Source organism: Elgaria multicarinata, chromosome 9 (genome assembly GCF_023053635.1).
Source record: "Elgaria multicarinata webbii isolate HBS135686 ecotype San Diego chromosome 9, rElgMul1.1.pri, whole genome shotgun sequence".
Taxonomy (NCBI): Eukaryota; Metazoa; Chordata; class Lepidosauria; order Squamata; family Anguidae; genus Elgaria; species Elgaria multicarinata.
In genome coordinates this window covers 2,913,651-2,936,402 of record NC_086179.1, presented here as the reverse complement: position 1 = coordinate 2,936,402, position 22,752 = coordinate 2,913,651, and the positions used below count along the sequence as shown (strand labels likewise).

General features: G+C 51.9%; 1 protein-coding gene across 1 annotated transcript in view; it reads right to left on the bottom strand.

The window, feature by feature from the left end:
* Positions 1-6,193: 6,193 nt before the first annotated feature.
* The window catches only part of KCP (kielin cysteine rich BMP regulator), an 88,595-nt gene continuing 72,036 nt past the window's right edge, over positions 6,194-22,752 (bottom strand). Inside the window, exons 44-51 of the mRNA XM_063134496.1 lie at positions 22,207-22,309; positions 17,141-17,283; positions 15,620-15,792; positions 12,222-12,333; positions 11,897-11,998; positions 10,899-11,063; positions 9,773-10,082; positions 6,194-6,462 (exon numbers count right to left, since the gene is read on the bottom strand). Of these exons, the coding sequence (XP_062990566.1) occupies positions 6,245-6,462; positions 9,773-10,082; positions 10,899-11,063; positions 11,897-11,998; positions 12,222-12,333; positions 15,620-15,792; positions 17,141-17,283; positions 22,207-22,309 (1,326 nt within the window). The 3' untranslated portion in view covers positions 6,194-6,244. The remainder of the gene's footprint in view (positions 6,463-9,772; positions 10,083-10,898; positions 11,064-11,896; positions 11,999-12,221; positions 12,334-15,619; positions 15,793-17,140; positions 17,284-22,206; positions 22,310-22,752) is intronic.

Genomic DNA, 22,752 nt, shown 5'->3' with positions numbered 1-22,752 from the left:
TGCAACAGCACCTTCCCGCCTGTTAAAGCCATCCAAATGGGTGGCCGTCACCACATCATGTGGTAGTGAGTTCCATAGTTTAACTATGCGCTGTGTGAAGAAGTGCTTTCCTCTTATCTGTCTTATCTGTCTAGTATTTTGAGAGAGGGAGAAAAATGGCTCCCTATTATTTATTTATTTATTATTTATTTATTTATTTATTACATTTTTATACCGCCCAATAGCCGAAGCTCTCTGGGCGGTTCACAAAAATTAAAACCACAGTAAAACACCCAACAGTTTAAAACCTATCCACATTCTCCACACCATATATAATTTTATACACTTCTATCAAGTCTAATTCCCCCCCCCCAAGCTAAACAATCTCAGCTGTTGTAACCTTCCCTAGTAGGGGAGATGCTCCACCCCCTCCAGCAATTATTTCTAAATTTGCCTCCAGGCAGATAAATAAAGGTAAGCAAACCGTGTCCGCTTTTTTACTTGTGACACATTCCTCTTCTTTTGGCCATGCTTATGTGGTCACCCCATGTGGCAATCGGACTTGTGGCTAGAGCTGGGTGGGAGTGCACAGGCTGAACATTTTTATTAATGGTTTGGACGAGGAGGTGCAGGGAACGCTTATCAAATTTGCAGATGACACAAAATTGGGTGGGATAGCGAATACCCTGGAAGACAGAAACAAACTTCAAAGTGATCTTGATAGGCTGGAGTGCTGGGCTGAAAACAACAAAATGAAATTTAATAGGGATAAATGCCAAGTTCTACATCTAGGAAATAGAAACCAAATGCACAGTTACAAGATGGGGGATACTTGGCTCAGCAATACTACAAACGAGAAGGATCTTGGAATTGTTGTAGATCGCAAGCTGAATAGGAGCCAACAATGTGAACCGCCCAGAGAGCTTCAGCTATTGGGTGGTATAGAAATGTAATAAATAAATAAATAAATAAACAGTGCGAGATGGCTGCAAGAAAGGCAAATGCTATTTTGGGCTGCATTAATAGAAGTATAGCTTCCAAATCGTGTGAGGTCCTGGTTCCTCTCTATTTGGCTCTGGTTAGGCCTCATCTAGAGTACTGTGTCCAGTTCTGGGCTCCACAATTCAAGGACACAGACAAGCTGGAGCATGGATGGCGACCAGGATGATCAGGGGTCCGGAAACAAAGCCCTATGAAGAGAGACTGGAAGAACTGGGCATGTTTAGCCTGGAGAAGAGAAGACTGAGGGGAGACGTGATAGCACTCTTCAAATACTTGAAAGGTTGTCACACAGAGGAGGGCCAGGATCTCTTCTCGATTCTCCCAGAGTGCAGGACACGGAATAACGGGCTCAAGTGACAGAAAGCCAGATTCCAGCTGGACATCAGGAAAAACTTCCTGTCTGTTAGAGCGGTACGACAATGGAATCAGTGACCTAGGGAGGTTGTGGGCTCTCCCACCCTAGAGGCCTTCAAGAGGCAGCTGGACAACCATCTGCCAGGGATGCTTTAGGGTGGATTCTTGCATTGAGCAGGGGGTTGGACTTGATGGCCTTGTAGGCCCTTCCAACTCTGCTATTCTATGATTCTATGAAAAGCAATAGCATCGTGCTCTAATGTGCATGAGAAGGGTGGAAGGAAGGAAACATTTCTTAAGACAGTACTTAATATTCTTTCCTACCTTGATGAAGAAACGAAAGTAAATGTTTGGTTTCTGCCTGAACTGAAACCTAAATCCAAATGCAGGCAGATCTTACGTAGGGAGCTTTGACCATTTGCATTATTAGCTCATCTTTTGTCAATGTTTGCAGGGCTTTGCTTTAACACAGAGCTGCCAAGGCCACAACATGAAGCCTGAGCAATAACATCTTGGGCTTTCCTTTTGGGCCTTGATCCAAAGGAATTGCAATAGAATCACAGAATCATAGAATAGCAGAGTTGGAAGGGGCCTACAAGGCCATCAAGTCCAACCCCCTGCCAGGATACCAGGATACCGTCAGCTGCAGCACACTCTGATGGGCGGTGGAGCCTGAAAAACAGCTCAGGGGGGTTCCGGTGATTCTAGCATGAGCAGTTAGTGGAGTGAACGGCAGTGTTTACTAGGGTGACCCTATGAAAAGGAGGACTGGGCTCCTTTATCTTTAACAGGACTGGGCTCCTGTATCTGTATTGAGAAGGGAATTTCAGCAGGTGTCATTTGTATAGATGGAGAACCTGGTGAAATTCCCTCTCCATCACCACAGTTGCAGGAGCTATACTAGAGTGACCAGATACAAAAGAGGGCAGGGCACCTGCAGCTTTAACTGTTGTGATGAAGAGGGAATTTCACCAGGTGCTGCATGCACACAAAGGACACCTGCTGAAATTCCCTTTTCAATACAACTGTTAAAGATACAGGAGCCCGGTCCTCCTTTTCATAGGGTCACCCTTGTGCTTACAAAAGGGTGAACTATTGGCTGTGGATGTCAGGGCTGCTTTGCAGTTATATGTCAGCCAGTTTCCCTGCAGTGGACAAAGAACACTGACGGACACACACTGCCTTCCTGCTGGGCCCAATCCACCCCACTGAAAGGGGGAAAGAGAGCGGATGCTTGTTTTTGCCCTTGTGTCACTGCTCACATGCTCAGCGGGGGCAGGTGAAGAGGTAGAGAGCACCAGGCAGAGGAGGAGAAGGAACAAGGCCAGGAGCCTCTGGGAGCTGGTCGTGCAGGGGGGCCTGGGCAGGTGCCTGGCAAATTCACTCTGACTGGCGTCAGGAAGATGCTACATCAGATTTCTCCAAACTGATGTAGCCAGGGGGTGCTGGGGGTTGTAGTCCAAGACATCTGGGGAGGTTACTTAATGTTGAGGTGTTGCCAAGAAAGCAATCCACGAGGCCAATGCCTCTGGACCTCATTCTAGGGATTTCTCGAAGAAAACTATTGGCTGCTAGCCACCGTTGGCGCTGTTGCCACAACACATGTGGCAGCAGCAATAACAAACGCTGAACCAGAGGGGTGGCTGAAGCTCTCTGAGCAGTTAAAGGAATTTTCTACCCAGTGCAGTCAAGGATGGATCTAACTGCGGGCCTAACGTGCGCTGCCACAATCCCACTCACACACACACACCCCTGCTGGTATTAGTTAAAAAATAATAATAATAATGGTGCACCACTGGCTGGCTTCATAGAATCATAGAATAGCAGAGTTGGAAGGGGCCTCCAAGGCCATCTAGTCCAACCCCCTGCTCAATGCAGGAATCCACCTTAAAGCATCCCTGACAGATGGTTGTCCAGCTGCCTCTTGAAGGCCTCTAGTGTGGGAGAGCCCACAACCTCCCTAGGTAACTGATTCCATTGTCGTATAGAATATGGTAGTAGAGTTGGAAGGGGCCTATAAGGCCATCGAGTCCAACCCCCTGCTCAATGCAGGAATCCACCCTAAAGCATCCTTGACAGGTGGTTGTCCAGCTGCCTCTTGAAGGCCGCTAGTGTGGAGAGTCCACAACCTCCCTAGGTCACGGGTTCCATTGTCATACTGCTCTAACAGTCAGGAAGTTCCTATTGCTGTGGCTGGCTGATGCTGCTCTGCCAGGCTGGGACCAGCAGCAGTGTCAAGGACTGTCCATGCACAAGCACTGATGCACACGGACAAGGTTAAGAACATCAGAAGAGCCCTGATGCTGGATCGGACCAAGGGTCCATCTAGTCCTGCACTCTGTCCACAGTGGCCAACCAGCCCTTGGCCAGGGACCAGCAAGCAAGGCATGGTGCAACAGCACCCTCTCACCCATGTTCCCCAGCAACTGGTGGACACAGGCTTACTGCCTCGAATACTGGAGATAGCACACAACCATACCTGGAGAAGAGAAGATTGAGGGGAGACATGATAGCACTCTTCAAATACTTAAAAGGTTGTCACACAGAGGAGGGCCAGGATCTCTTCTCCATCCTCCCCGAGTGCAGGACACGGAATAACGGGCTCAAGTTAAAGGAAGCCAGATTCCGGCTGGACATCAGGAAAAACTTCCTGTTAGAGCAATACGACAATGGAATCAGCTACCTAGGGAGGTTGTGGGCTCTCCCACACCAGAGACGTTCAAGAGGCAGCTGGACAACCATCTGTCAGGGATGCTTTAGGGTGGATTCCTGCCTTGAGCAGGGGGTTGGACTCAATGGCCTTGTAGGCCCCTTCCAACTCTGCTATTCTATGATTCTATGATCAGGGCTAGTAGCCACAGATAGTCTTTGGGTAATAAAATTAAGTTGCTTCCTCCATCCTTGTGTGCTCAATTGGATATACAGCGCACCAGGCATTGATCCTCTAGTCCTTTTGGGGGACAACACATACTTGTCCATGGCATAACCTTTGTTATTCATCAGCTAAGCCAGGAGTAGGCAACTGGGTGCCATGCAGATGTTTTGGACTACAACTCCCATAACCCTGAGTATTGGCCATGCAATCTTGGGATGATGGGAGCTGCAGTCCAAAACATCTGGAGGGCACCAGGCTGCCCAGCTGTGGTCTAACCAATGGACCTGTACTGAACTCTCCCCAATAAATAGACTGTTCCACTATGGGGACAGTCGGCTGCAGCCAGGGAGGACAGAGAGGCCGGGATAATCAGTTTCATGGAGAGGTCCCCCCAGCCCCAAAGTCCATTGGCCAATAGCAATGGCAGTCAGAGACAGGATCATAGAATCATAGAGAAATTGGAAGGGGCCTCCAAGGCCACCCAGTCCAACCCCCTGCTCAGTGCAGGAATTCTCCTTAAAACATACCCGACAGATGATTGTCCAGCTGCCTCTTGAAGGCCTCTAGTGTGGGAGAAGCCACAACCTCCCTAGGTAAATGTAGAAGAGCCTCAGTAAGAGGGATGGCTCTGTTTGGTATGCAAGTCAGTGCACAAAGATACCCCTGGTAGGGTGTGGCAAATATGTGTGTGCATGTGTCACAGTTTAGGGCAAAGGTGACTCACCTTTTTCAGTCCAAGGGCCGGATTCCATTCCGGAGAGCCCTTAGGAGGCCACAGAACAGTGGTGGGCAGGGCAGAAAAATCCCCGAAATACCACCACGACCAAGTTAGAGTAGGAAGCAATGTCTACTCACAAGTAAGCATGAGCATTGTGTCTACTCAGCAGTAAGCAGGACAAGCCTCTGCAGGAAGCAGGACTGAATCACTTAGCCGCTTCCTTCCCTGGCTCCACCCTCTCTGCCCTGCAGGGAAAAGCTCTCATCTCCAAGTGAAAGCTTTTTGCTGCTAAGCACTGAAAAAAGGAGCAAGGGAAGGCACATCTCTGAGCAGCTGCCAGCCAGAGAGATCAGCGCTCTTCCTTGCAGGGCGGGGGGGGGGGGGGGCAGAGGAACTCCTGTGGGTCTTATCAGGCCCATGGGCTAGAGTTTTGCCATTCCTGGCTTAGGACACTCTGGCTCCTTCTAGATCCTCACCAGGGATGCTGGAACCCACAATGGCCCTGTTCAGACCACACACCAAGCCACGGTGGTTAAGCATTCTGAGCTAAACATTATGGCTTAGCGTGTGGTGTGAACCATTCCTAACCACGGTGGCTACATAACCACGGTTTAAACATGCTCGCTAACCATTTGCTGCAAAAGGGTTAGCAGCCTAACCGTGGCTTAGCGTGTTGTCTGAACAGGCCCATGATCTGATGTGTTAGGAAGGGGTGCCTTGTGGAGCATGAGGCCTCTTTCGTTCTCTTTGAAGGAGAGTGGAGAGAGATTCCAGAGAGAAAAGGGCCGGTGCTCTACGTATTTGGCGCTTGCAGGCCTACGAGGGGGTGGGAGAGTTGAAGGGGGGCATATTCTGGACGTAAAGCAAAGAAATATGCTTCTGTGACCGGCCAGCGTAAATTATGCAGCTTGTATGTTTACTTGGGATTGCATAATTTATTCTGGTTCCACAATTCGAGCTTCCATTCAGGTTTGAAACTTCTTTTTTGGCATGGAAGGAAGCCATTTTCAACTTTCCTCCTGGGTCCTGAGGACTAGAATGTTTTTTCAATGAACCGTGAAATTCTCGGGATGCGCCACGCCACGGCAGAGCGCAAATTCTGCCCTCGTGGAGCAGGCCGGTTGCTACACCACTGATTTCCTTCCAGAGTGAGTGAGAGAGAGAGCAGGGGCATGTGAGCAGGACGTTCCGCCTCAGCTGCCGAAATCTCCCTTGGCGCACCTGAGAAGCCCCCTCTAAAGCCCCTGGCTTCCGCAGACAGCGCCAGGGCAACGTGGGCTGATGGTTCCCCAGAGACCACCCAGTTCCGCCACAGCTCAGAGGCTGCCGTAGACGACGTGAGGGCAAGCCTCGGGCAGGATGCAGTGGGCCTCGTGTTCCACCAGCCCTGCGGGGCACTGGCAGCCTGGCACGCAGGGCTTGAAGCAGTGGGACTCCAGGACGCCCAGCGGCACGGCGTGGTTGAAGCAGGTCTTGGGGCACGGGGGTCCGCATTCGTCGAACACGTAGCCCCGGTCTTGGGGGCAGCCCACAGCTGTGGGGAGACAGAGAGACACACGGTGAGAGGAGGCAGCGAGGGGACAATCTGGCCCATGGGGGCAGAGGCCTAGTTCTTACTAAGAAAGAGCTCCATCTGTGTCAGGACTGTACCACTTCAGACCACTCATGTAACTGGGGGGCTTTTAAAACATTCTGAGATTCAGGTTTTTTTGTTTGTTTCTTTAAAAATCCCTCCATACAGTAAAACTAGTAAGTTGGGAAGAAAGGGCTGTAGTCTAGCCATCCCCTTGACACCCTAGATTTCTACCTGCAAGTCCTTTTTTTTTTTAAATGGAGGAGCATTCAGTCCTGTGAGCCTCCACCTGTTCAGTACGAAGTGGTGCAGACAAAGTGTTAGGCCCTCTGAAGAGTTTGCGGGGATGGACTCAGAGGAGGAGGAAGCAGAACCGGTGCAGACAGAGGCTAGTGTCACGGCTGCGGAACTGGGGCCCGCTGGGAGCGGGGCCAACTCAGAGAATGAAGTGGAGGCAGAGTCGAGTGACAGTGTGCCGGTAATTAAACCAGCAGGGAGTTTGGCCAATTCAGAAGACGCAGAGGGAGAAGCAACAAACTTACCTGCACAGTTGTTTAGGCAGCACAGGGCGGAAAAGGAAGCCCGGCGCAGGTCTTTGCGTATTTATGCTAGACGCCAGGTCAATAGGGAACACCTGTAGCTGCCAGGGAGGGGTATTTAGAGAGCAGGGAAGCAACAGGAACTTTGCCAGAGATTAACTGAGCATCCTGGCGAAAGCTCTTGGTTCCTGTTTCGGATCTTGGTGACCCTGTATCCTGGTTGAACTTCGGACTGCCTTGGAATTCGTGACCTGCCCGTACCCCTGGACTTCTGGACTGTTTTCTTGGACTCTCTCTGCCTCTCGTAAGCCTTTGACTCTCGGAACGGAACTGGACTCTGCCTCATGTTTAACAGCCTTGTACTCTTTGTTGCTTCATAGCACAGCTGAAGACAAACTCCACTGTTTGTTTGCTGGGTTTTTGGCCGAATTCACGGACTTGACTGGGCACGCTGCCCACGTCTGTAGCTCTGTCTAATTAGCTGGTCTATTGGCTGCTTTCCCGGACACAAAGGGAGAACCAAGCCTTAGGCCTGGGGGGATGAGGATCGAGAGAGAACCTGCAGGACGCTCCCCTCCACCCCTTCTTCGCCCCAACATCCATGTTGCTGAGACTCAACGTTGAGATCATCAGATTGCGGGTGGAGGAGGCTGAGAAGGCCGCGCTTTGCAGGGCACCAGCAACAGAGCTGATGGCCGACGTGAATTTCTTGACTTGTAACTCAGCCTCCAAGCTGCTAGGCTGCACCAGGTGTCACCGAAATTTTATAAACCACTTCCGTGGTTATAGGAAAAAGAGAGAGCAGTGAGCCTTCGTTGGCTGCAGACAAGCACGGCCCAAGCGCCCTTCCTGCTTGCCTAAATCAAGCCCTTTCGCTATTTAACGGGCACTTCTTTGTGATCTACAAAGCTGTGCCAGAAGCCCTTCACTATGAGAAGTTGAGTCTCCTTTGAAGTGTTGCAGCATGCTCTGTTTACAGAATGGCTTACGCCAGGAGCAACAACCTTTCACTAGAACTGTCTACAGCAGCCTTCTCCGACGTGGTGCCCTCCAGTTGTGTTGGTTTGGCCGGGGGATGCTGGGAGTTGTAGTCCAAGACAACGGTGGACGCCAGGTTGGGGGAAGCTGCTCTAGACAGGGGCTGTTTTACTTCCTGCCTCAACCGTCCAGACAGCACAGACCGTGCTGCTGGCGCTAGATACAAATTATAGTATAGTTGTAGTAGCAGAGGAGAGTCTAGGTAACTGAAAACTAGGACTGTGCACAGACAACCCCCCCCCCCGATCCGCAACTTCTGGATCAGGTCCGCTCTGCGCCGATTTGCCAGTGGTCCGCTTCGCTTTGGAGATCTGGATCCGAATCGGAGCTCCACAGCGCCGCTGCCGCCATGTAAGGCCCCCCTCCCTCCTCCCCCTTACCTGCATCCTTCCGCGGTCTGGCAGTGGCTTCAACTGAGCCCGAGGACCGCGGACGGACGCAGGTAAGACCCTTCCCCCATGCCCCCTTACCTGGCTCCGCCACCATTGCTACATAGGTGGCGGCAGGGACAGGTAACCCCCCCTCGCGCACACGACTTACCTGGTCCATTGCAGCCTGTCGCCGGCTTCACTAGAGCCCGCGGCTCAACCCAGAACTGTGAGCCGCGGGCTCTAGTGAAGCCGTCGCCGGGCCGCGATGGACCAAGTAAGACCTCCCTCCCCCCTTACCTGGCTCTGCCGCCGTCGCCACACGGGTGGCAGCAGCGCCAGGTAAGGCCCCCATACCATTTTTTCCGGAGCTCCGGATCGAGGCGAAGGATCCACCTTCATCTTGAACCGCTCTGTGACGCTCCTCTACCCCCGATCCTCTTCGCCTCCGCCTTAAGGGGAGGCGAAGCACCCCGATCCGCTTCTGCTTCTCCGACCCGAAGCGAAGCGGAGCACAGCCCTACTGAAAACCTCCTGAATTGAGTTTTTTAGTGAGCAGAAGTATGGACTTCACAAGAGTTCCAAAACGCTGCTAAGAGACCCATGTAGCCTAACGCAGTGAGTAGAGTTTTAGCAGGCTTCGGCTGGCAAGAGCAAGCCTCATTCCCTGTATGGGCCTCTTGCAGTTATGTCCTCCTTTTCTCATAGAGTCTTATCTCGGGATGAGCTGGTAGGTTTTCACCCCTGACTAGCTTGGATGTTCCAGCTCCTGAGAGAGAGGCAGGCACCGAGCAGGGAAACCTATAAGATCCAAGGCACAAACTTCGTGCTTCGGCCACGCTTCACAACCGGCCTGGAGAACCAGCCCTGGCTCAGAGGGCCGGCTTCTGCTCAGCCCCCCCCCCGATAGAGACTCAGCCATGAGGTCTCTATTGGGGGGGGGCATCTTCTTTTTGCACAAGTGGGCTTGTTTCTTTCTTGATAACCAAAAGAACCTGATAAGATGACTTGGACCTGGCAGAACCAGAACCCAAACTCAACACACCTCCGTCCGGGGCTGATGACAAGCACACAGGGAGAGAGGGAGGCGTTTGCAAAGCATCTCCACGCATTTTTGCGTCTCCAAAACGACCTCCAGCCCTCCTCCTTCCCTGCCTGCTCTGCAGCCTCACCTCCGAAGTGCTGCCTTCTCCCCGGAGCTCAGCCACGCTGCAGCGCTCCCCCACATCCCATGGGAGTTTTCTCCTTGCCTGGACCACGGAAAACAGGAGACACGACCCCCCACGGTGCCCCTGCGAGCCTCCCGTGGCCGGCCTGGGTCCTCACCGCAGAGGCTGGGCGAACGCCACTGCAGCACCAGCCCGGCGTGGCGGCACTGGGCGGCGTAGGCCTCCAAGGCTTCACAGAGGCAGTCGTCGCTGGCGGCTGCTCCACAGGCGCAGAGGTCGTACACGCAGGAGGCGAAGAAGGGCTCTGGGGGGACGGCGGCGTGGCAGCGCTCGAAGGGCGCGGACTTGAGCGCTTTGCAGCGGGCGTTGGCCTCCTTGCGGGAGCGGTAGCCCGACTCCTTGCAGGGGTCCACGTCCGTCCCGTCGGCACAGCCGCTGCCTTGTCCTGTGGCGTTGGCAGCGACCACCTGGGCCAAAGAAACGCAAGCCCCGTTGACACCCCCGCACACAGTAAGACAAGACCTTAGGCTGCCCCTCCCAGGGGGAAAAAGCACTCTGTTTGTGCCGATGGAGGCCCCATGCACTTATTTTAGAGGAAGTGAGGGTCAGCAACACACTGAGTATTTAATTCGTTGCGTTGCTTGGCTCTCAAAACATGCACGTCCTTTCCCCACGTTCTCCTGCCTCCGTTTCTCTCCCTTTCCTCCCGTTGGCTTCCTGGTGTTGATTGCTAGAGTGTAAGCCCCTAGGGGCAGAGACTTGGTCTCTTGTAATTCCAACACCATGCTGCTTGATGATGCTGGGTAGACAACTACAGCTGTGTCCTGATCAGGCAACCCTTTTGAGGGAAGACGGGATAGCACTCTTCAAATACTTGAAAGGTTGTCCCACAGAGGAGGGACAGGATCTCTTCTCGATCCTCCCAGAGTACAGGACACGGAATAACGTGCTCAACTTACAGGAAGCCAGATTCCAGCTGGACATCAGGAAAAACTTCCTGACTGTTAGAGCAGTACGACAATGGAACCAGTGACCTAGGGAGGTTGTGGGCTCTCCCACACTAGAGGCCTTCAAGAGGCAGCTGGACACCCATCTGTCAGGGATGCTTTAGGGTGGATTCCTGCCTTGAGCAGGGGGTTGGACTAGATGGCCTTAGAGGCCCCTTCCAACGCTACTATTCTGATTCTTTTCCCTTCTCATCATACTGAGGCTCCCTTGAGGTTCTGTGACCCTGGCTATGGGGGTCTAGCACACCTGGCCCCCTGGCTCCTCCCTGCCTTTACCTTCCAGCTGTTGCCAAAAGCAGCCTCCGACAAGGTCAGGTGCCCGGAGCGCAGCCGCAGGTCGTCCTGGGGGTAGTTATTGAAGTTGCCGCAGAGCCCGCAGGTGTGGCCTTTGTACGTGCCGGGCACGCTGACCTCCAGGTGGGAGCGGCCGTTCCAGAGCACCTGGTGGAGGGGGGGTGCGTGTGAGAGGGACAAGGTAGGTCACTGGCGTCCCTTTGCAGCCACCAAAAGAGCCCCCTCCCCAGATGCCTCCCTGCCAGGAGTCAAGGCCAGCCGGACGCCCCTGGCAAGAGCCGTTGCGAGCGAGAGATGGACAGAGGGGCACGGTGGAACACAGCCTTGCCCAACTCGGTGCCCTCCGGACATGAACTGCAACCCCAACCATGCACTGTTGGGCGCCTGGGCTGGGGATGACGGGGATTGTAGTCCAACCCCTCCGCAGAAGGCTGATGTGCCAGGTCGGGAGTGCTCCTGCAGAGCTCTTTCCCATTTCGGCGTGGCAGACCTTCTTGGCGGACGGCGCTCCCTGCACTGTAGCAAGTGGGGCAGGCTGCTATCCAAATGCCCGACACACACACACACACACACACACGGGCGCACAGCTCCCTCCAAAAGGTCTCGGCTTAATCCTTCCATCATCCCCAGCCAGTGTGCCTGGGGACGCTGGGTGCTGTAGTCCAACGCCTCTGGAGGGTCCCAGGCTGGCAAAGGCTGCCGTACATCCATCAGCCAAGGACGTGGGTCGCTCTGAAGGGTCTGCAGAGGACGCTGCTCCCCCACATCCCATCCATGCCAAGGGGGCCTGTGCAGAAGGGGGATCCCCGGCAGACAGTGCCCACAGCTTCCCCTTGGGAGGCCCCTCACGGCCGCCGCTCACCTAAAAGGCCGGAGCAAGGGCGCCTCCGCCTTCCCCCTCCAACCCACGGCCTGCTCCCCGGGGTGCTGGTGCTGCCCCTTCTCCCCCACCCCTGCAAGCCCTCCTGCCCGCTCCGCACCTTGACGCCAACGTTGGTGTTCAGCAGGAGGGTGCTGGCCTTGAGCTCCACGTACAGGAACGGCTCCTTCAGGAAGGGCAGGGTCACAGTCTGCGAGTCCACCTGGGGGAGGGCGGGGAGACCTGGATCCGGCTGCTGCCCATGCCCATGGTGGGCACAGAGGCCGGCATGCCCGGATGCCCGGGTCTCATGGCAGGGGGAGAACTGCTGCTGGGATAATGGGTAAGGACTTGGACACCCCCACCCCACCCCACCCCGCCTGATGCACTGGTGCACTTTCCCAAGCTCCAGGGGGAGGAACAGCCAACCCCTCTCCTCTCCTCACCATGACGACGCGATCCTGCAGCAGCTGGACGGTGGTGTCCCCGATCAGCACGGCCACTTCCTTGGTCCAGGACACGCCCCGGCGCCCACGGTCCTCGTTGGTCACGTGAATGCTACCGCGTTGAGTGAGGGGGCAGGGGAGACCCAGAGTCAGGGCTGAGCAATGAGCCCCTTTCGCCCCAAAACGACAGATGCAGAACGGCCATGGAAGCACCTTCCAAATGGCCACATGAACACTGAATGTCAGAATGGCCACGGAGGTGCATCATCGGCTGGCTCAAGCATCCCGACGGGCCACGCTTTTGTTTTCGGCTTTTTATGACTGTGCTCTAAAACCCATCGGGTCAGCCGCCCACCGCCCTGGGATCAACGCCTCCCAAGGGCCATTCCGGAATGCAGCCCACTCCGTCAGAAGGGGCCGGTGAGTTTCTGTGACCGTTCTCTGCCCTTCCCTTCAGTTTGCCCCCCCTTTTTTTTTTTACTGAGAAAGCAAAGCCACAAGCCTAGATAATACCTGCTCTGTATGTAGTTTGGTTCTTGCAAGTGAAGTGCATGATGGGATTGGAATGAAGTATGTGCCTGAATGTGCTGTAATGCTGAAACTGCTTAATTGAAAAGAGGACTGAGACCATCCAGGTCAACCTGACATTGCTAGAAGTGTTACGAGCCACCTGTTCATAAGGTATAATGAAGAAGTTTTCTTTGATCTGTCTTTGTTTTGCTTTGGAACGTTGCTAACTGCTAATTGGTTAAGATGCTGCTGTGTATAAATAGACCTGCTTTCCACCCGGCCAGTTGAGAGGTTCTTTGCCTGGAAGACCCTCTCCATGCAGCGGCATTAAGCTCAATAAAACAGAGTTGCCTTGTGCGAAGGACAGGGGTGCAAGTCTGTACCTTTAACCTGCTGTTGCTATGGGGTTGTAAGCTCTGCCCCGAGGTAGGATCTGTGGTCTATTGTTCCAACTGGCTGTGCCAGGCTTTCGTGGCTGCCAGCCAAGGTCATTCCTGTCCTGAGCCAGTCCAACCCCCACCGGCACCTGGAGATTATCAGGGTGGTGGACACATTAAACAGGGCTCAGCTGTGGGAAAAAGAGGTGGCATGGCCCCTCTGGGAGGGGGGCGGGCTATAGCCCAGGAAGGGCACGGGTTGGTTTACTCAGGTCATGGGACCTGGGGTTCCAAAAAGAGATAAAAAGCTTTATGACGAAGCTCCTCCATCTTCCTTGGTGGTGCGTGTGTAAGTCAAGTGCCCATGGCAGCCATGCCAGTTGCCCGGAGTTAGAAAGTTTTTTTTATGTTTTAACGTGTATGGGTATTCTGGAGAAGGCCAGTTGGATGTTGGCTGGGTGTGGGGCCGTATGAATGCTTCTTGGGGTAATGGCTAAGTATTAGAGCTTTCCCTCACCTTCTCTCCTCACTCTTCCTTGTCCATATCCCCTTTCCCTCCCCCTTCCTATTCCAGCTGGACATCAGGAAAAACTTCCTGACTGTTAAGAGCAGTACGACAATGGAACCAGTTCCCTAGGGAGGTGGTGGGCTCTCCCACACTAGAGGCCTTCAAGAGGCAGCTGGACAAGCATCTGTCAGGGATGCTTTAGGGTGGATTCCTGCATTTATTATTTATTTATTTATTTATTTATTTATTTATTTTATTACATTTATATACCGCCCCACAGCCGAAGCTCTCTGGGCGGTTTACAACAATTAAAAATAGTAAACATTAAAAGTATACAAAAATTTAAAAAAACATAAAAACAGTATAAAAACAACAGTATCCATTTAAAAACAACAATTCTGGGGTCCATTAAAAACAAACTTAATGTTGTTAAATGCTGTGAAAATGCCTGGGAGACGAGAAAAGTCTTGACCTGGCGCCGAAAAGATAACAATGTTGGCGCCAGGCGAGCCTCATCGGGGAGATCGTTCCACAGTCGGGGGGCCACCACCGAGAAGGCCCTCTCCCTTGTTGCCATCCTCCGAGCTTCCCTCGGAGTAGGCACTCAAAGGAGGACCTTAGATGTTGAGCGCAGTGTATGGGTAGGTTCATGTCGGGAGAGGCGTTCCGCCAGGTATTGCGGTCCCAAGCCGTGTAAGGCTTTATAGGTTAAGACCAGCACCTTGAATTGGGCTTGGAAACATATAGGCAGCCAATGCAAGCGGGCCAGAATCGGTGTTATATGTTCAAACCTCCCTTTTCCAGCTATCAATCTGGCCGCCACATTTTGCACAAGCTGCAGCTTCCGGACCGTCTTCAAAGGCAGCCCCATGTAGAGGGCATTGCAGTAATCTAATTTGGAGGTTACCAGAGCATGGACAACTGAAGCCAGGTTATCCCTGCCCAGATAGGGGCGTAGCTGGGCCACCAACCGGAGTTGGTAGAAAGCACTCCGTGCCACCGAGGCCACCTGAGCCTCAAGTGACAAAGATGGTTCTAGGAGAACCCCCAAGCTACGAACCTGCTCCTTCAGGGGGAGGGCAACCCCATCCGGAAGCGGTTGAAGGCCCCCCATCCGATCAGAGGAACCACCCACCAGCAGCATCTCAGTCTTGTCTGGATTGAGCTTCAGTTTATTAGCCCTCATCCAGTCCATTGTCGCAGCCAAGCACCGGTTCAGCACATCCACAGCCACACCTGATGAGGATGAAAAGGAGCAGTAGAGCTGCGTGTCGTCAGTGTACTGATGACAGCGCACTCCAAAACTCCGGATGACCGCACCCAACAGTTTCATGTACATGTTAAACAGCATGGGGGACAAGACCGACCCCTGTGGGGGTTGGACTCGATGGCCTTGTAGGTCCCTTCCAACTCTGCTATTCTATGATTCTATTCTTTTAAGGGGCTGTTTTACGACCAAGGCCTTACGTGTTAGTTTTAGTGATTGCAATTCAGTTGCTTTGGTCCCTAATTTTGTGTCTGTGATTTATTCATGTGAACATCTGGCTCATCCCGGTTGTGGACAGGGCAGGGAGGTGGGCAACTTGGGAGTTCAGGACGTTTACTCCAGGAGCCTACCCTGCAGGGTTGTCAGGTGGACCCTGACTTCCTTTACACCTTGTAACCAAAGTGGATTTTTATCCTTGACATTACCATCTTGGGGGCCCTTTGCTTCAAGGGCAAAAGAAGCCACGGGTCCTTCCGCAGCCCCCGATTCTGAGCCCCCCTTTCTTTCTATAACTGGGGCAGCACCAAAGAATTTGGCTTCCCGTGCCTCCATTCTCACCCATCGGACCCCACCTCTCTCCCAGTAAAGAAAACATGGCTCTCTCTCCCCGCAAATTCATGCCCGCTCCGGTTTCCTCCCTGGGGTGCCAGCCCATGCATTAACCAGCATTAATTAATTACATTTATTAATGGAATTAATAAATAAATAAAAAGTGAGTGGAGAGGAGGGGGCTCACCTGAAATCTCCCCCCTCACAGTCCTGGGCTAGGATGTACGTGCAGCTGCCTTGGAAGTGGACCATTTTGCCGTCGAAAGTGCGGTAGTGCGGGTCCCCAAAGGCCACGCAGGTAGCGGGACGTGGGACGCAGTGTGGACAACACAGGCCCGGGATCAAGGTGGGCGTCTCGTCCTGCCATGTAAGCGAAGAGGCCACAGTCTCAGGACAGCATGGTGCCTCCCCCAAATCGGATGTCTCTGAGCTCCATACCGTGGGCTTTTCTAAACGAGCGATTTAAACCAGCTGGACATCAGGAAAAACTTCCTAACTGTTAGAGCAGTATGACAATCGAATTAGTTACCTAGGGAGGTTGTGGGCTCTCCCACACCAGAGGCATTCAAGAGGGACAGCCATCTGTCAGGGATGCTTTAGGGTGGATTCCTGCATTGAGCAGGGGGTTGGACTCGATGGCCTTGTAGGCCCCTTCCAACTCTACAATTCTATGATTCTATGATTTATAGCACACTACTGACTGGCCCCTCCCGAAGGTTTGTGCGTCATTTTGATGACACCGTGAATCTCCTGCATGTCTCCTGCTCCTTCCTTCGGTTATCCCGTGTTTTTTTTAAAAAAAACAAACCTCTGGATATCCCAATTCTTCTGAAATATCTTGGGATTTCCTACCGCGTGCAGCAAAGTTGTGCCACAAAACACCCACTAGGGAGCGATGTCCCATTCAATGAGCACCGAAAGGAGAGGAAGTTTCCAATTATAGATCACGTGGTTGCCCCTCTCCGCCCGTGTAATGCAGCCCCATTACAATTGTGCAAGAGAAGCAGAGAGCAAAGTAAGCAGACGCGATTTCCATTTAATCTAACAAAACCCCCAGTACAGCTGCCATAGGCTGAGTCCAACCAGGGCTTTCCCCCAAGTTCTGCTCCCTGACAAGGGACTCCTCTGCTTGAATCTTCAGGAGCGGGGGCGAGGGGAGCCAGGCACCAGAGGGTTATCCCCCCTTCCCCGAGATTTCTTCTTCCCCAAGGATGCTGATATCGCCGGCCTCCTCAGAATTCCCTGTTACTTCTGAGCTTAGCAGCGATCCTCACACTAGCTGGGAGGGGGCGGAATGCATTTTCCAAGCATCGATATATACTGTTCCTTGTGGCAATGCAAAGTCTTTTGGCATGGCTTTGCTTTGAACGGGCAATTCAGTCCCCTCAGCTTTGCAACAGCCCCGCTCCCGGTTGAGGTGAAAACTGCTAGAACTAGTTTGTCAGTAGGAATCAAGACCTCGGCCTGTTTTTTAGGCCTCCCCTTGGTGGCTGCATCGCATTTCAAGAGGGACCACTCCACCGGTGCTTGGAAGAACCGCTGGCAATAGGAACAGAAAGGCTGTCCCCAGGACGGAGGGGCGAAAGCAGCCGCGGCCTGATCCCAGGGGCGATTCTCAGGCAGTGGCCCCAAGAGGGTGGCCCCCACCACACCTCCAAGGGCTTCGGGGCCGTTTGCCCCTCCCCTCCCCCCCCTGACTTCAACTCACAGCAGCGCAGGTGGTGGTGGGACATCGCTCGCTCCGGCAGTGCACCTGTCCGGCCACGCAGGTGCAGGTCGTGCATTCGTCCACCTGCCAGTCCTCGTTGGACTGGAAGCTCTGACCCTGGTGGGAACAGCTGGTGCCAGGATCTGAAAGGGGGGTGGAGGAGGAGACCGGAAGGCAGGTTGGTTTCTTGCAACTTGGGAACGCACCGTTTTCCTGAGGTTTTTATGAACAACAACCCTGAGCCAAAAGGGGGCTGGGCTCTTTTGCCCTAACACTTCAGAGCGCTTTTATGTATTGCGTGAGCACTTTGCCTGCATCATCCGGTCAGAATTCTTGCAAAACAGCCCTGTAAGGTAAGTCAGGGTTATTATCCTCTATATGGCGTGTGAGGCTGAGAGGGAGTAGCTTGTCTAAGGTTGCCGGCTGAGTGCAGGCTGGTGGCAAGATTCGAACCAGGGTCTTCCTGATTTGAGCTGGGGGTTGGACTTGATGGCCTTATAGGCCCCCCCTTCCAACTCTACTATTCTACGATTCTATGATTTGTAACTCAGGCCTTAGCTAGACCTAAGGTTTATCCCGGGATTGCCCAGGGGTCGTCCCTGCCTGCTCCCGGGATATCAGCTTAGGCTGATATACCAACTACGCCCTTATCTGGACAGAGATAGCCTAGCTACAGTTATCCATGCTCTGATAACCTCTCGTTTGGATTACTGCAATGCGTTATACGTGGGGCTGCCTTTGAAAATGGTCCGGAAGCTTCAGCTGGTACAAAACAGGGCAGCTCGTTTACTAACAGGGACTGGCTGGCGAGATCACATTACGCCAGTCCTTTCACAACTTCATTGGCTGCCAGTCCAGGTCTGGGCCCGATTCAAAGTGCTGGTATTGACATTTAAAGCCCTAAACGGTTTGGGGCCAGGTTATTTGAAGGAACGCCTCCTCCCATATGTACCTGCCCGGACCTTAAGATCATCTACAGGGGCCCTTCTCCGTGAGCCCCTGCCAAAGGAAGTGAGGCAGGTGGCTACTAGGAGGAGGGCCTTTTCCGCTGTGGCACCCCGGCTGTGGAACGAGCTCCCCAGAGAGGGCCGCCTGGCGCCTGCACTGTACTCCTTTCGTCACCAGCTGAAGACCTTTTTCTTCTCTCAGTATTTTAACACTTAATTTTAACTTAAATTTAAATTTTACTGTTTTAACTCTGTATTTTAACCTTATATCAATTTTGCTGCGTGGTTTTATCCTGGTTGTGCTTTTTATACTGTATTTTGTATTTGTGTTTTTAACCTGTTGGTTGTTTTATGATGGTTTTAATTTTTGTGACCCGCCCAGAGAGCTTCGGCTATTGGGCGGTATAAAAATGTAATAAATAAATAAATAAATAAATATCCTGTGTGTCATTTACATGAACAGAGATGACCCCGGGATGATTCCAGGATAAACCTTAGGTCTAGCTAAGGCCTCAGTCTCTTTAGCCCCTGAAGACTTCAGGCTTGTGGGATGTACTGTGTCTTTTGCTAGGACCTGGAGGTCCACTGATCAGAGGCACATGCAAAATACTGTCTCAGGCAGGCAGACATAGGCTAAGATGGAAGGAAGAGGGTGCCTCTGAGCATGTACAGTATGACTGTTTAAAACAAGGATATGCAACTCATGGTCTTCCAGGTGTTTTGGCTGCCAGTCCAGGTCTGGGCCTGATTCAAAGTGCTGGTATTAACATTTAAAGCCCTAAACGTCTTGGGGCCAGGCTATCTGAAGGAACGCCTCCTCCCGTATGTACCTGCCCGGACCCTAAGGTCATCCTCAGGGGTCCTTCTCCGTGAGCCCCTGCCAAAGGAAGTGAGGCAGTTGGCTACCAGGAGCAGGGCCTTCTCTGCTGTGGCACCCCGGCTGTGAAATGAGCTCCCTAAGGAGGTTTGCTTGGCACCTACATTATATGCCTTTAGACGCCAGGTGAAGACCTTTTTATTCTCCCAGCATTTTAACAGTCTATAAATAAATTTTAACTTGGTGTTTTAAATTTGTAATTTTGCATTGCTGCTGTTTTTATCTAGTTGAGCTTTTATATACTGTATTTTATATTATGGTTTTATACTGTTGTTTTGTACTTTGAATGTTTTTAATTCTTGTGAACCGCCCAGAGAGCTCCGGCTATTGGGCGGTATAGAAATGCAATAAATAAATAAATGACCCTTCACCATTGGCTATGCTGCCTGTGACTGATGGGAGTTGTAGGCCAAACATCTGGAGGGATACAGATTGCCCAACCCTGGTTCAAATGTACCATCAAACAAAAAGCACTTTAAACAAACAAAGAGGGTGGACAGCCCATGAGAGGGATCAACTGAGGTTTTGTGTGTGTGTGTGATCTGAAAATGGAGGCTGGACCCTCCTCCAGAGGGCAAGAAACAGTGTTGGCTCCTGTTTCTCTGTATGTCAATCCATCTGCACTTTTATACACAGGATCTCAGTGAGCCTTACAACAATCCTGTAAGGTAGTTCATTGTCCCAATATTGTAGGACCAGGCTGGGGCAGAGAGAAAGGAGGTCAGCAGCAGACCATATGCCTACATACACCAAGCTACTGTGGTGCAGTGGCTAAAGTCTTGGACTGGGAGTCGGGAGACCTGGGTTCTAGTCCCCACTTGTAGGCTGACCCTATGAAAAGGAGGACAGGGCTCCTGTATCCTTAACAGTTGCATAGAAAAGGGAATTTCAGCAGGTGTCATTTGTATATATGGAGAACCTGGTGAAAACCAGCTGGACAAGCATCTGTCAGGGATGCTTTAGGGTGGATTCCTGCATTGAGGAGGGGGTTGGACTCGATGGCCTTGTAGGCCCCTTCCAACTCTGCTATTCTATGATTCTATGATTCTATGAAATTCCCTCTCCATCACAACAGTTAAAGCTGCAGGAGCTATACTAGAGTAACCAGATTTAAAAGAGGGCAGGGCTCCTGCAGCTTTAACTGTTGAGATGAAGAGGGGATTTCACCAGGTTCTCCATATATACAAATGACACCTGCTGAAATTCCCTTTTCTATGCAACTGTTAAGGATACAGGAGCCCTGTCCTCCTTTCCATAGGGTCACCCTATTACTTGGCAATGGAAACCTATTGGGTGATTTGGGCCAGTCACAGTCTCTCAGCCTAACCTAACTGACAGGGTTGTTGTTCATAGAATCATAGAATAGCAGAGTTGGAAGGGGCCTATAAGACCATTGAGTCCAACCCCCTGCTCAATGCAGGAATCCACCCTAAAGCATCCCTGACAGATGGTTGTCCAGCTGCCTCTTGAAGGCCTCTAGTGTGGGAGAGCCCACAACCTCCCTAGGGAACTGATTCCATTGTCGTACTGCTCTAACAGTCAGGACGTTTTTCCTGCTATCCAGCTGGAATCTGGCTTCCTTTAACTTGAGCCCGTTATTCCATGTCCTGCACTCTGGGAGGACGGAGAAGAGATCCTGGCCCTCCTCTGTGTGACAACCTTTCATGTCTTTGAAGAGTGCTATCATGTCTCCCCTCAATCTTCTCTTCTCCAGGCTCAACATGCCCAGTTCTTTCAGTCTCTCTTCCTAGGGCTTTGTTTCCAGGCCCCTGATCATCCTGGTTGCCCTCCTCTGAACACGCTCCAACTTGTCTGCGTCCTTCTTGAATTGTGGAGCCCAGAACTGGACGCAATACTCTAGATGAGGCCTAACCAGGGCCAAATAGAGAGGAACCAGAACCTCACGTGATTTGGAAGCTCTACTTCTATTAATGCAGCCTAAAATAGCATTTGCCTTTCTTGCAGCCATATCACACTGTTGGCTCCTATTCAGTTTGCGATCTACAACAATTCCAAGATCCTTCTCGTTTGTAGTATTGCTGAGCCAAGTATCCCCCATCTTGTAACTGTGCATTTGGTTTCTATTTCCTAGATGTAGAACTTGGCATTTATCCCTATTAAATTTCATCCTGTTGTTTTCAGCCCAGCACTCCAGCCTATCAAGATCACTTTGAAGTTTGTTTCTGTCTTCCAGGGTATTAGTTATCCCACCCAATTTTGTGTCATCTGCAAATTTGATAAGCGTTCGCTGCACCTCCTCATCCAAATCATTAATAAAAACGTTGAAGAGCACTGGGCCCACGACTGAGCCCTGGGGTACCCCACTCGTTGCCTCTCCCCAGTTTGTAAGGGTAACATGGAGAGGAGGAGGATTATGTATGCCGCCTTGGATTCCTTGGAGGAAAAAAGGAGGGATATAAATGCAATAATAAATTTTTAAAAATACTGGGGAACATGGGTGGGAGGGTGCTGTTGCACCGTGTCCTGCTTTGTTGGTCCTTGGCCGATGGCTGGTTGGCCCCTGTGTGAGCAGAGTGCTGGACGAGATGGACCCTTGGTCTGATCCAGCATCAGGGTTCTTCTGATGTTCTTATGTACCTGGTGAATTCCTGGCAGATGGAAGCGTTGAACCAGAGACTTCCTCTGAGCTGCTACATCTGCACCTGGGGCTGAAATGGCTTTAATAAGGATTAGCGGAGTGTGTGGAATGGAGGAGCTGCTCAGCGGCTGATGGCCATGACAGCGGATGCTGCAACCTCCATGTTCAGAGACAGCTGCGGGGCCTTAAAAACCCAGTACACTTCAACCAACAAGAACATGGCTACCTTTCGATAAAAGCCTAATGTCATAACAATGACACAGCAGTGGTTTAAACGCACCACAAAACCAGTTACCAATAATAAAACGGCATGCTATATAACGGCACAGTAGTAAGAACACAGCTGTAGAACGTGTGATGAACCGAGAAGAAAAATATGTGGGGAAAGCAAAGACAAGCCATGTGCAAAAAGAGAAGCAAACGTAGCACATCCAAGGGATATTCTATGTAATGTCTACTGCCGTCAGAAGCGTGCAGAAACAGAATCGTCTTTGTCACTTACCAACAGAATGTTATTATGTCCTGGAAAATCCCTTTGTTTTAAATATCTAGCAATTTGGGTGCCACAACAGAAAAGGCCCTGCTCCCTGCCACACAGGTTTTAATAGATTGGCTAGGTTAACCACTGGGTTGCCATTCTTACCTTGGCACTCCGCGCAGCACTGTCCGGGCACCTGCACCTTCACCAGGCCATCTTGGCACATCACGGGCACGCATTCCTGGATCTGGCACTCGACGTGACCCAGCTGAACATCAGAAAAAGAGGCAGACATCAGAACAGTTAGGGGCAGGAGGGCTGAGTGGATCCTTCTCTTCTGATCTGCGACCCCCAAACCACAGTAGAATCATAGAATAGCAGAGTTGGAAGGGTCCTACAAGGCCATCCAGTCCAACCCCCTGCTCAATGCAGGAATCCACCCTAAAGCATCCCTGACAGATGGCTGTCCAGCTGCCTCTTGATGGCCTCTAGTGTGGGAGAGTCCACAACCTCACCTGGCAACTGATTCCATTGTCTTACTACTCTAACAGTCAAGAAGTATTTCCTGATTTCAAGCTGGAATCTGGCTTCCTTTAACTTGAGCTTGTTATTCCGTGTCCTGCGCTCTGGGAGGCTCAAGAAGAGATCCTGGCCCTCCTCTGTGTGACAACCTTTTAAGTATTTGAAGAGTGCTATCATGTCTCCCCTCAA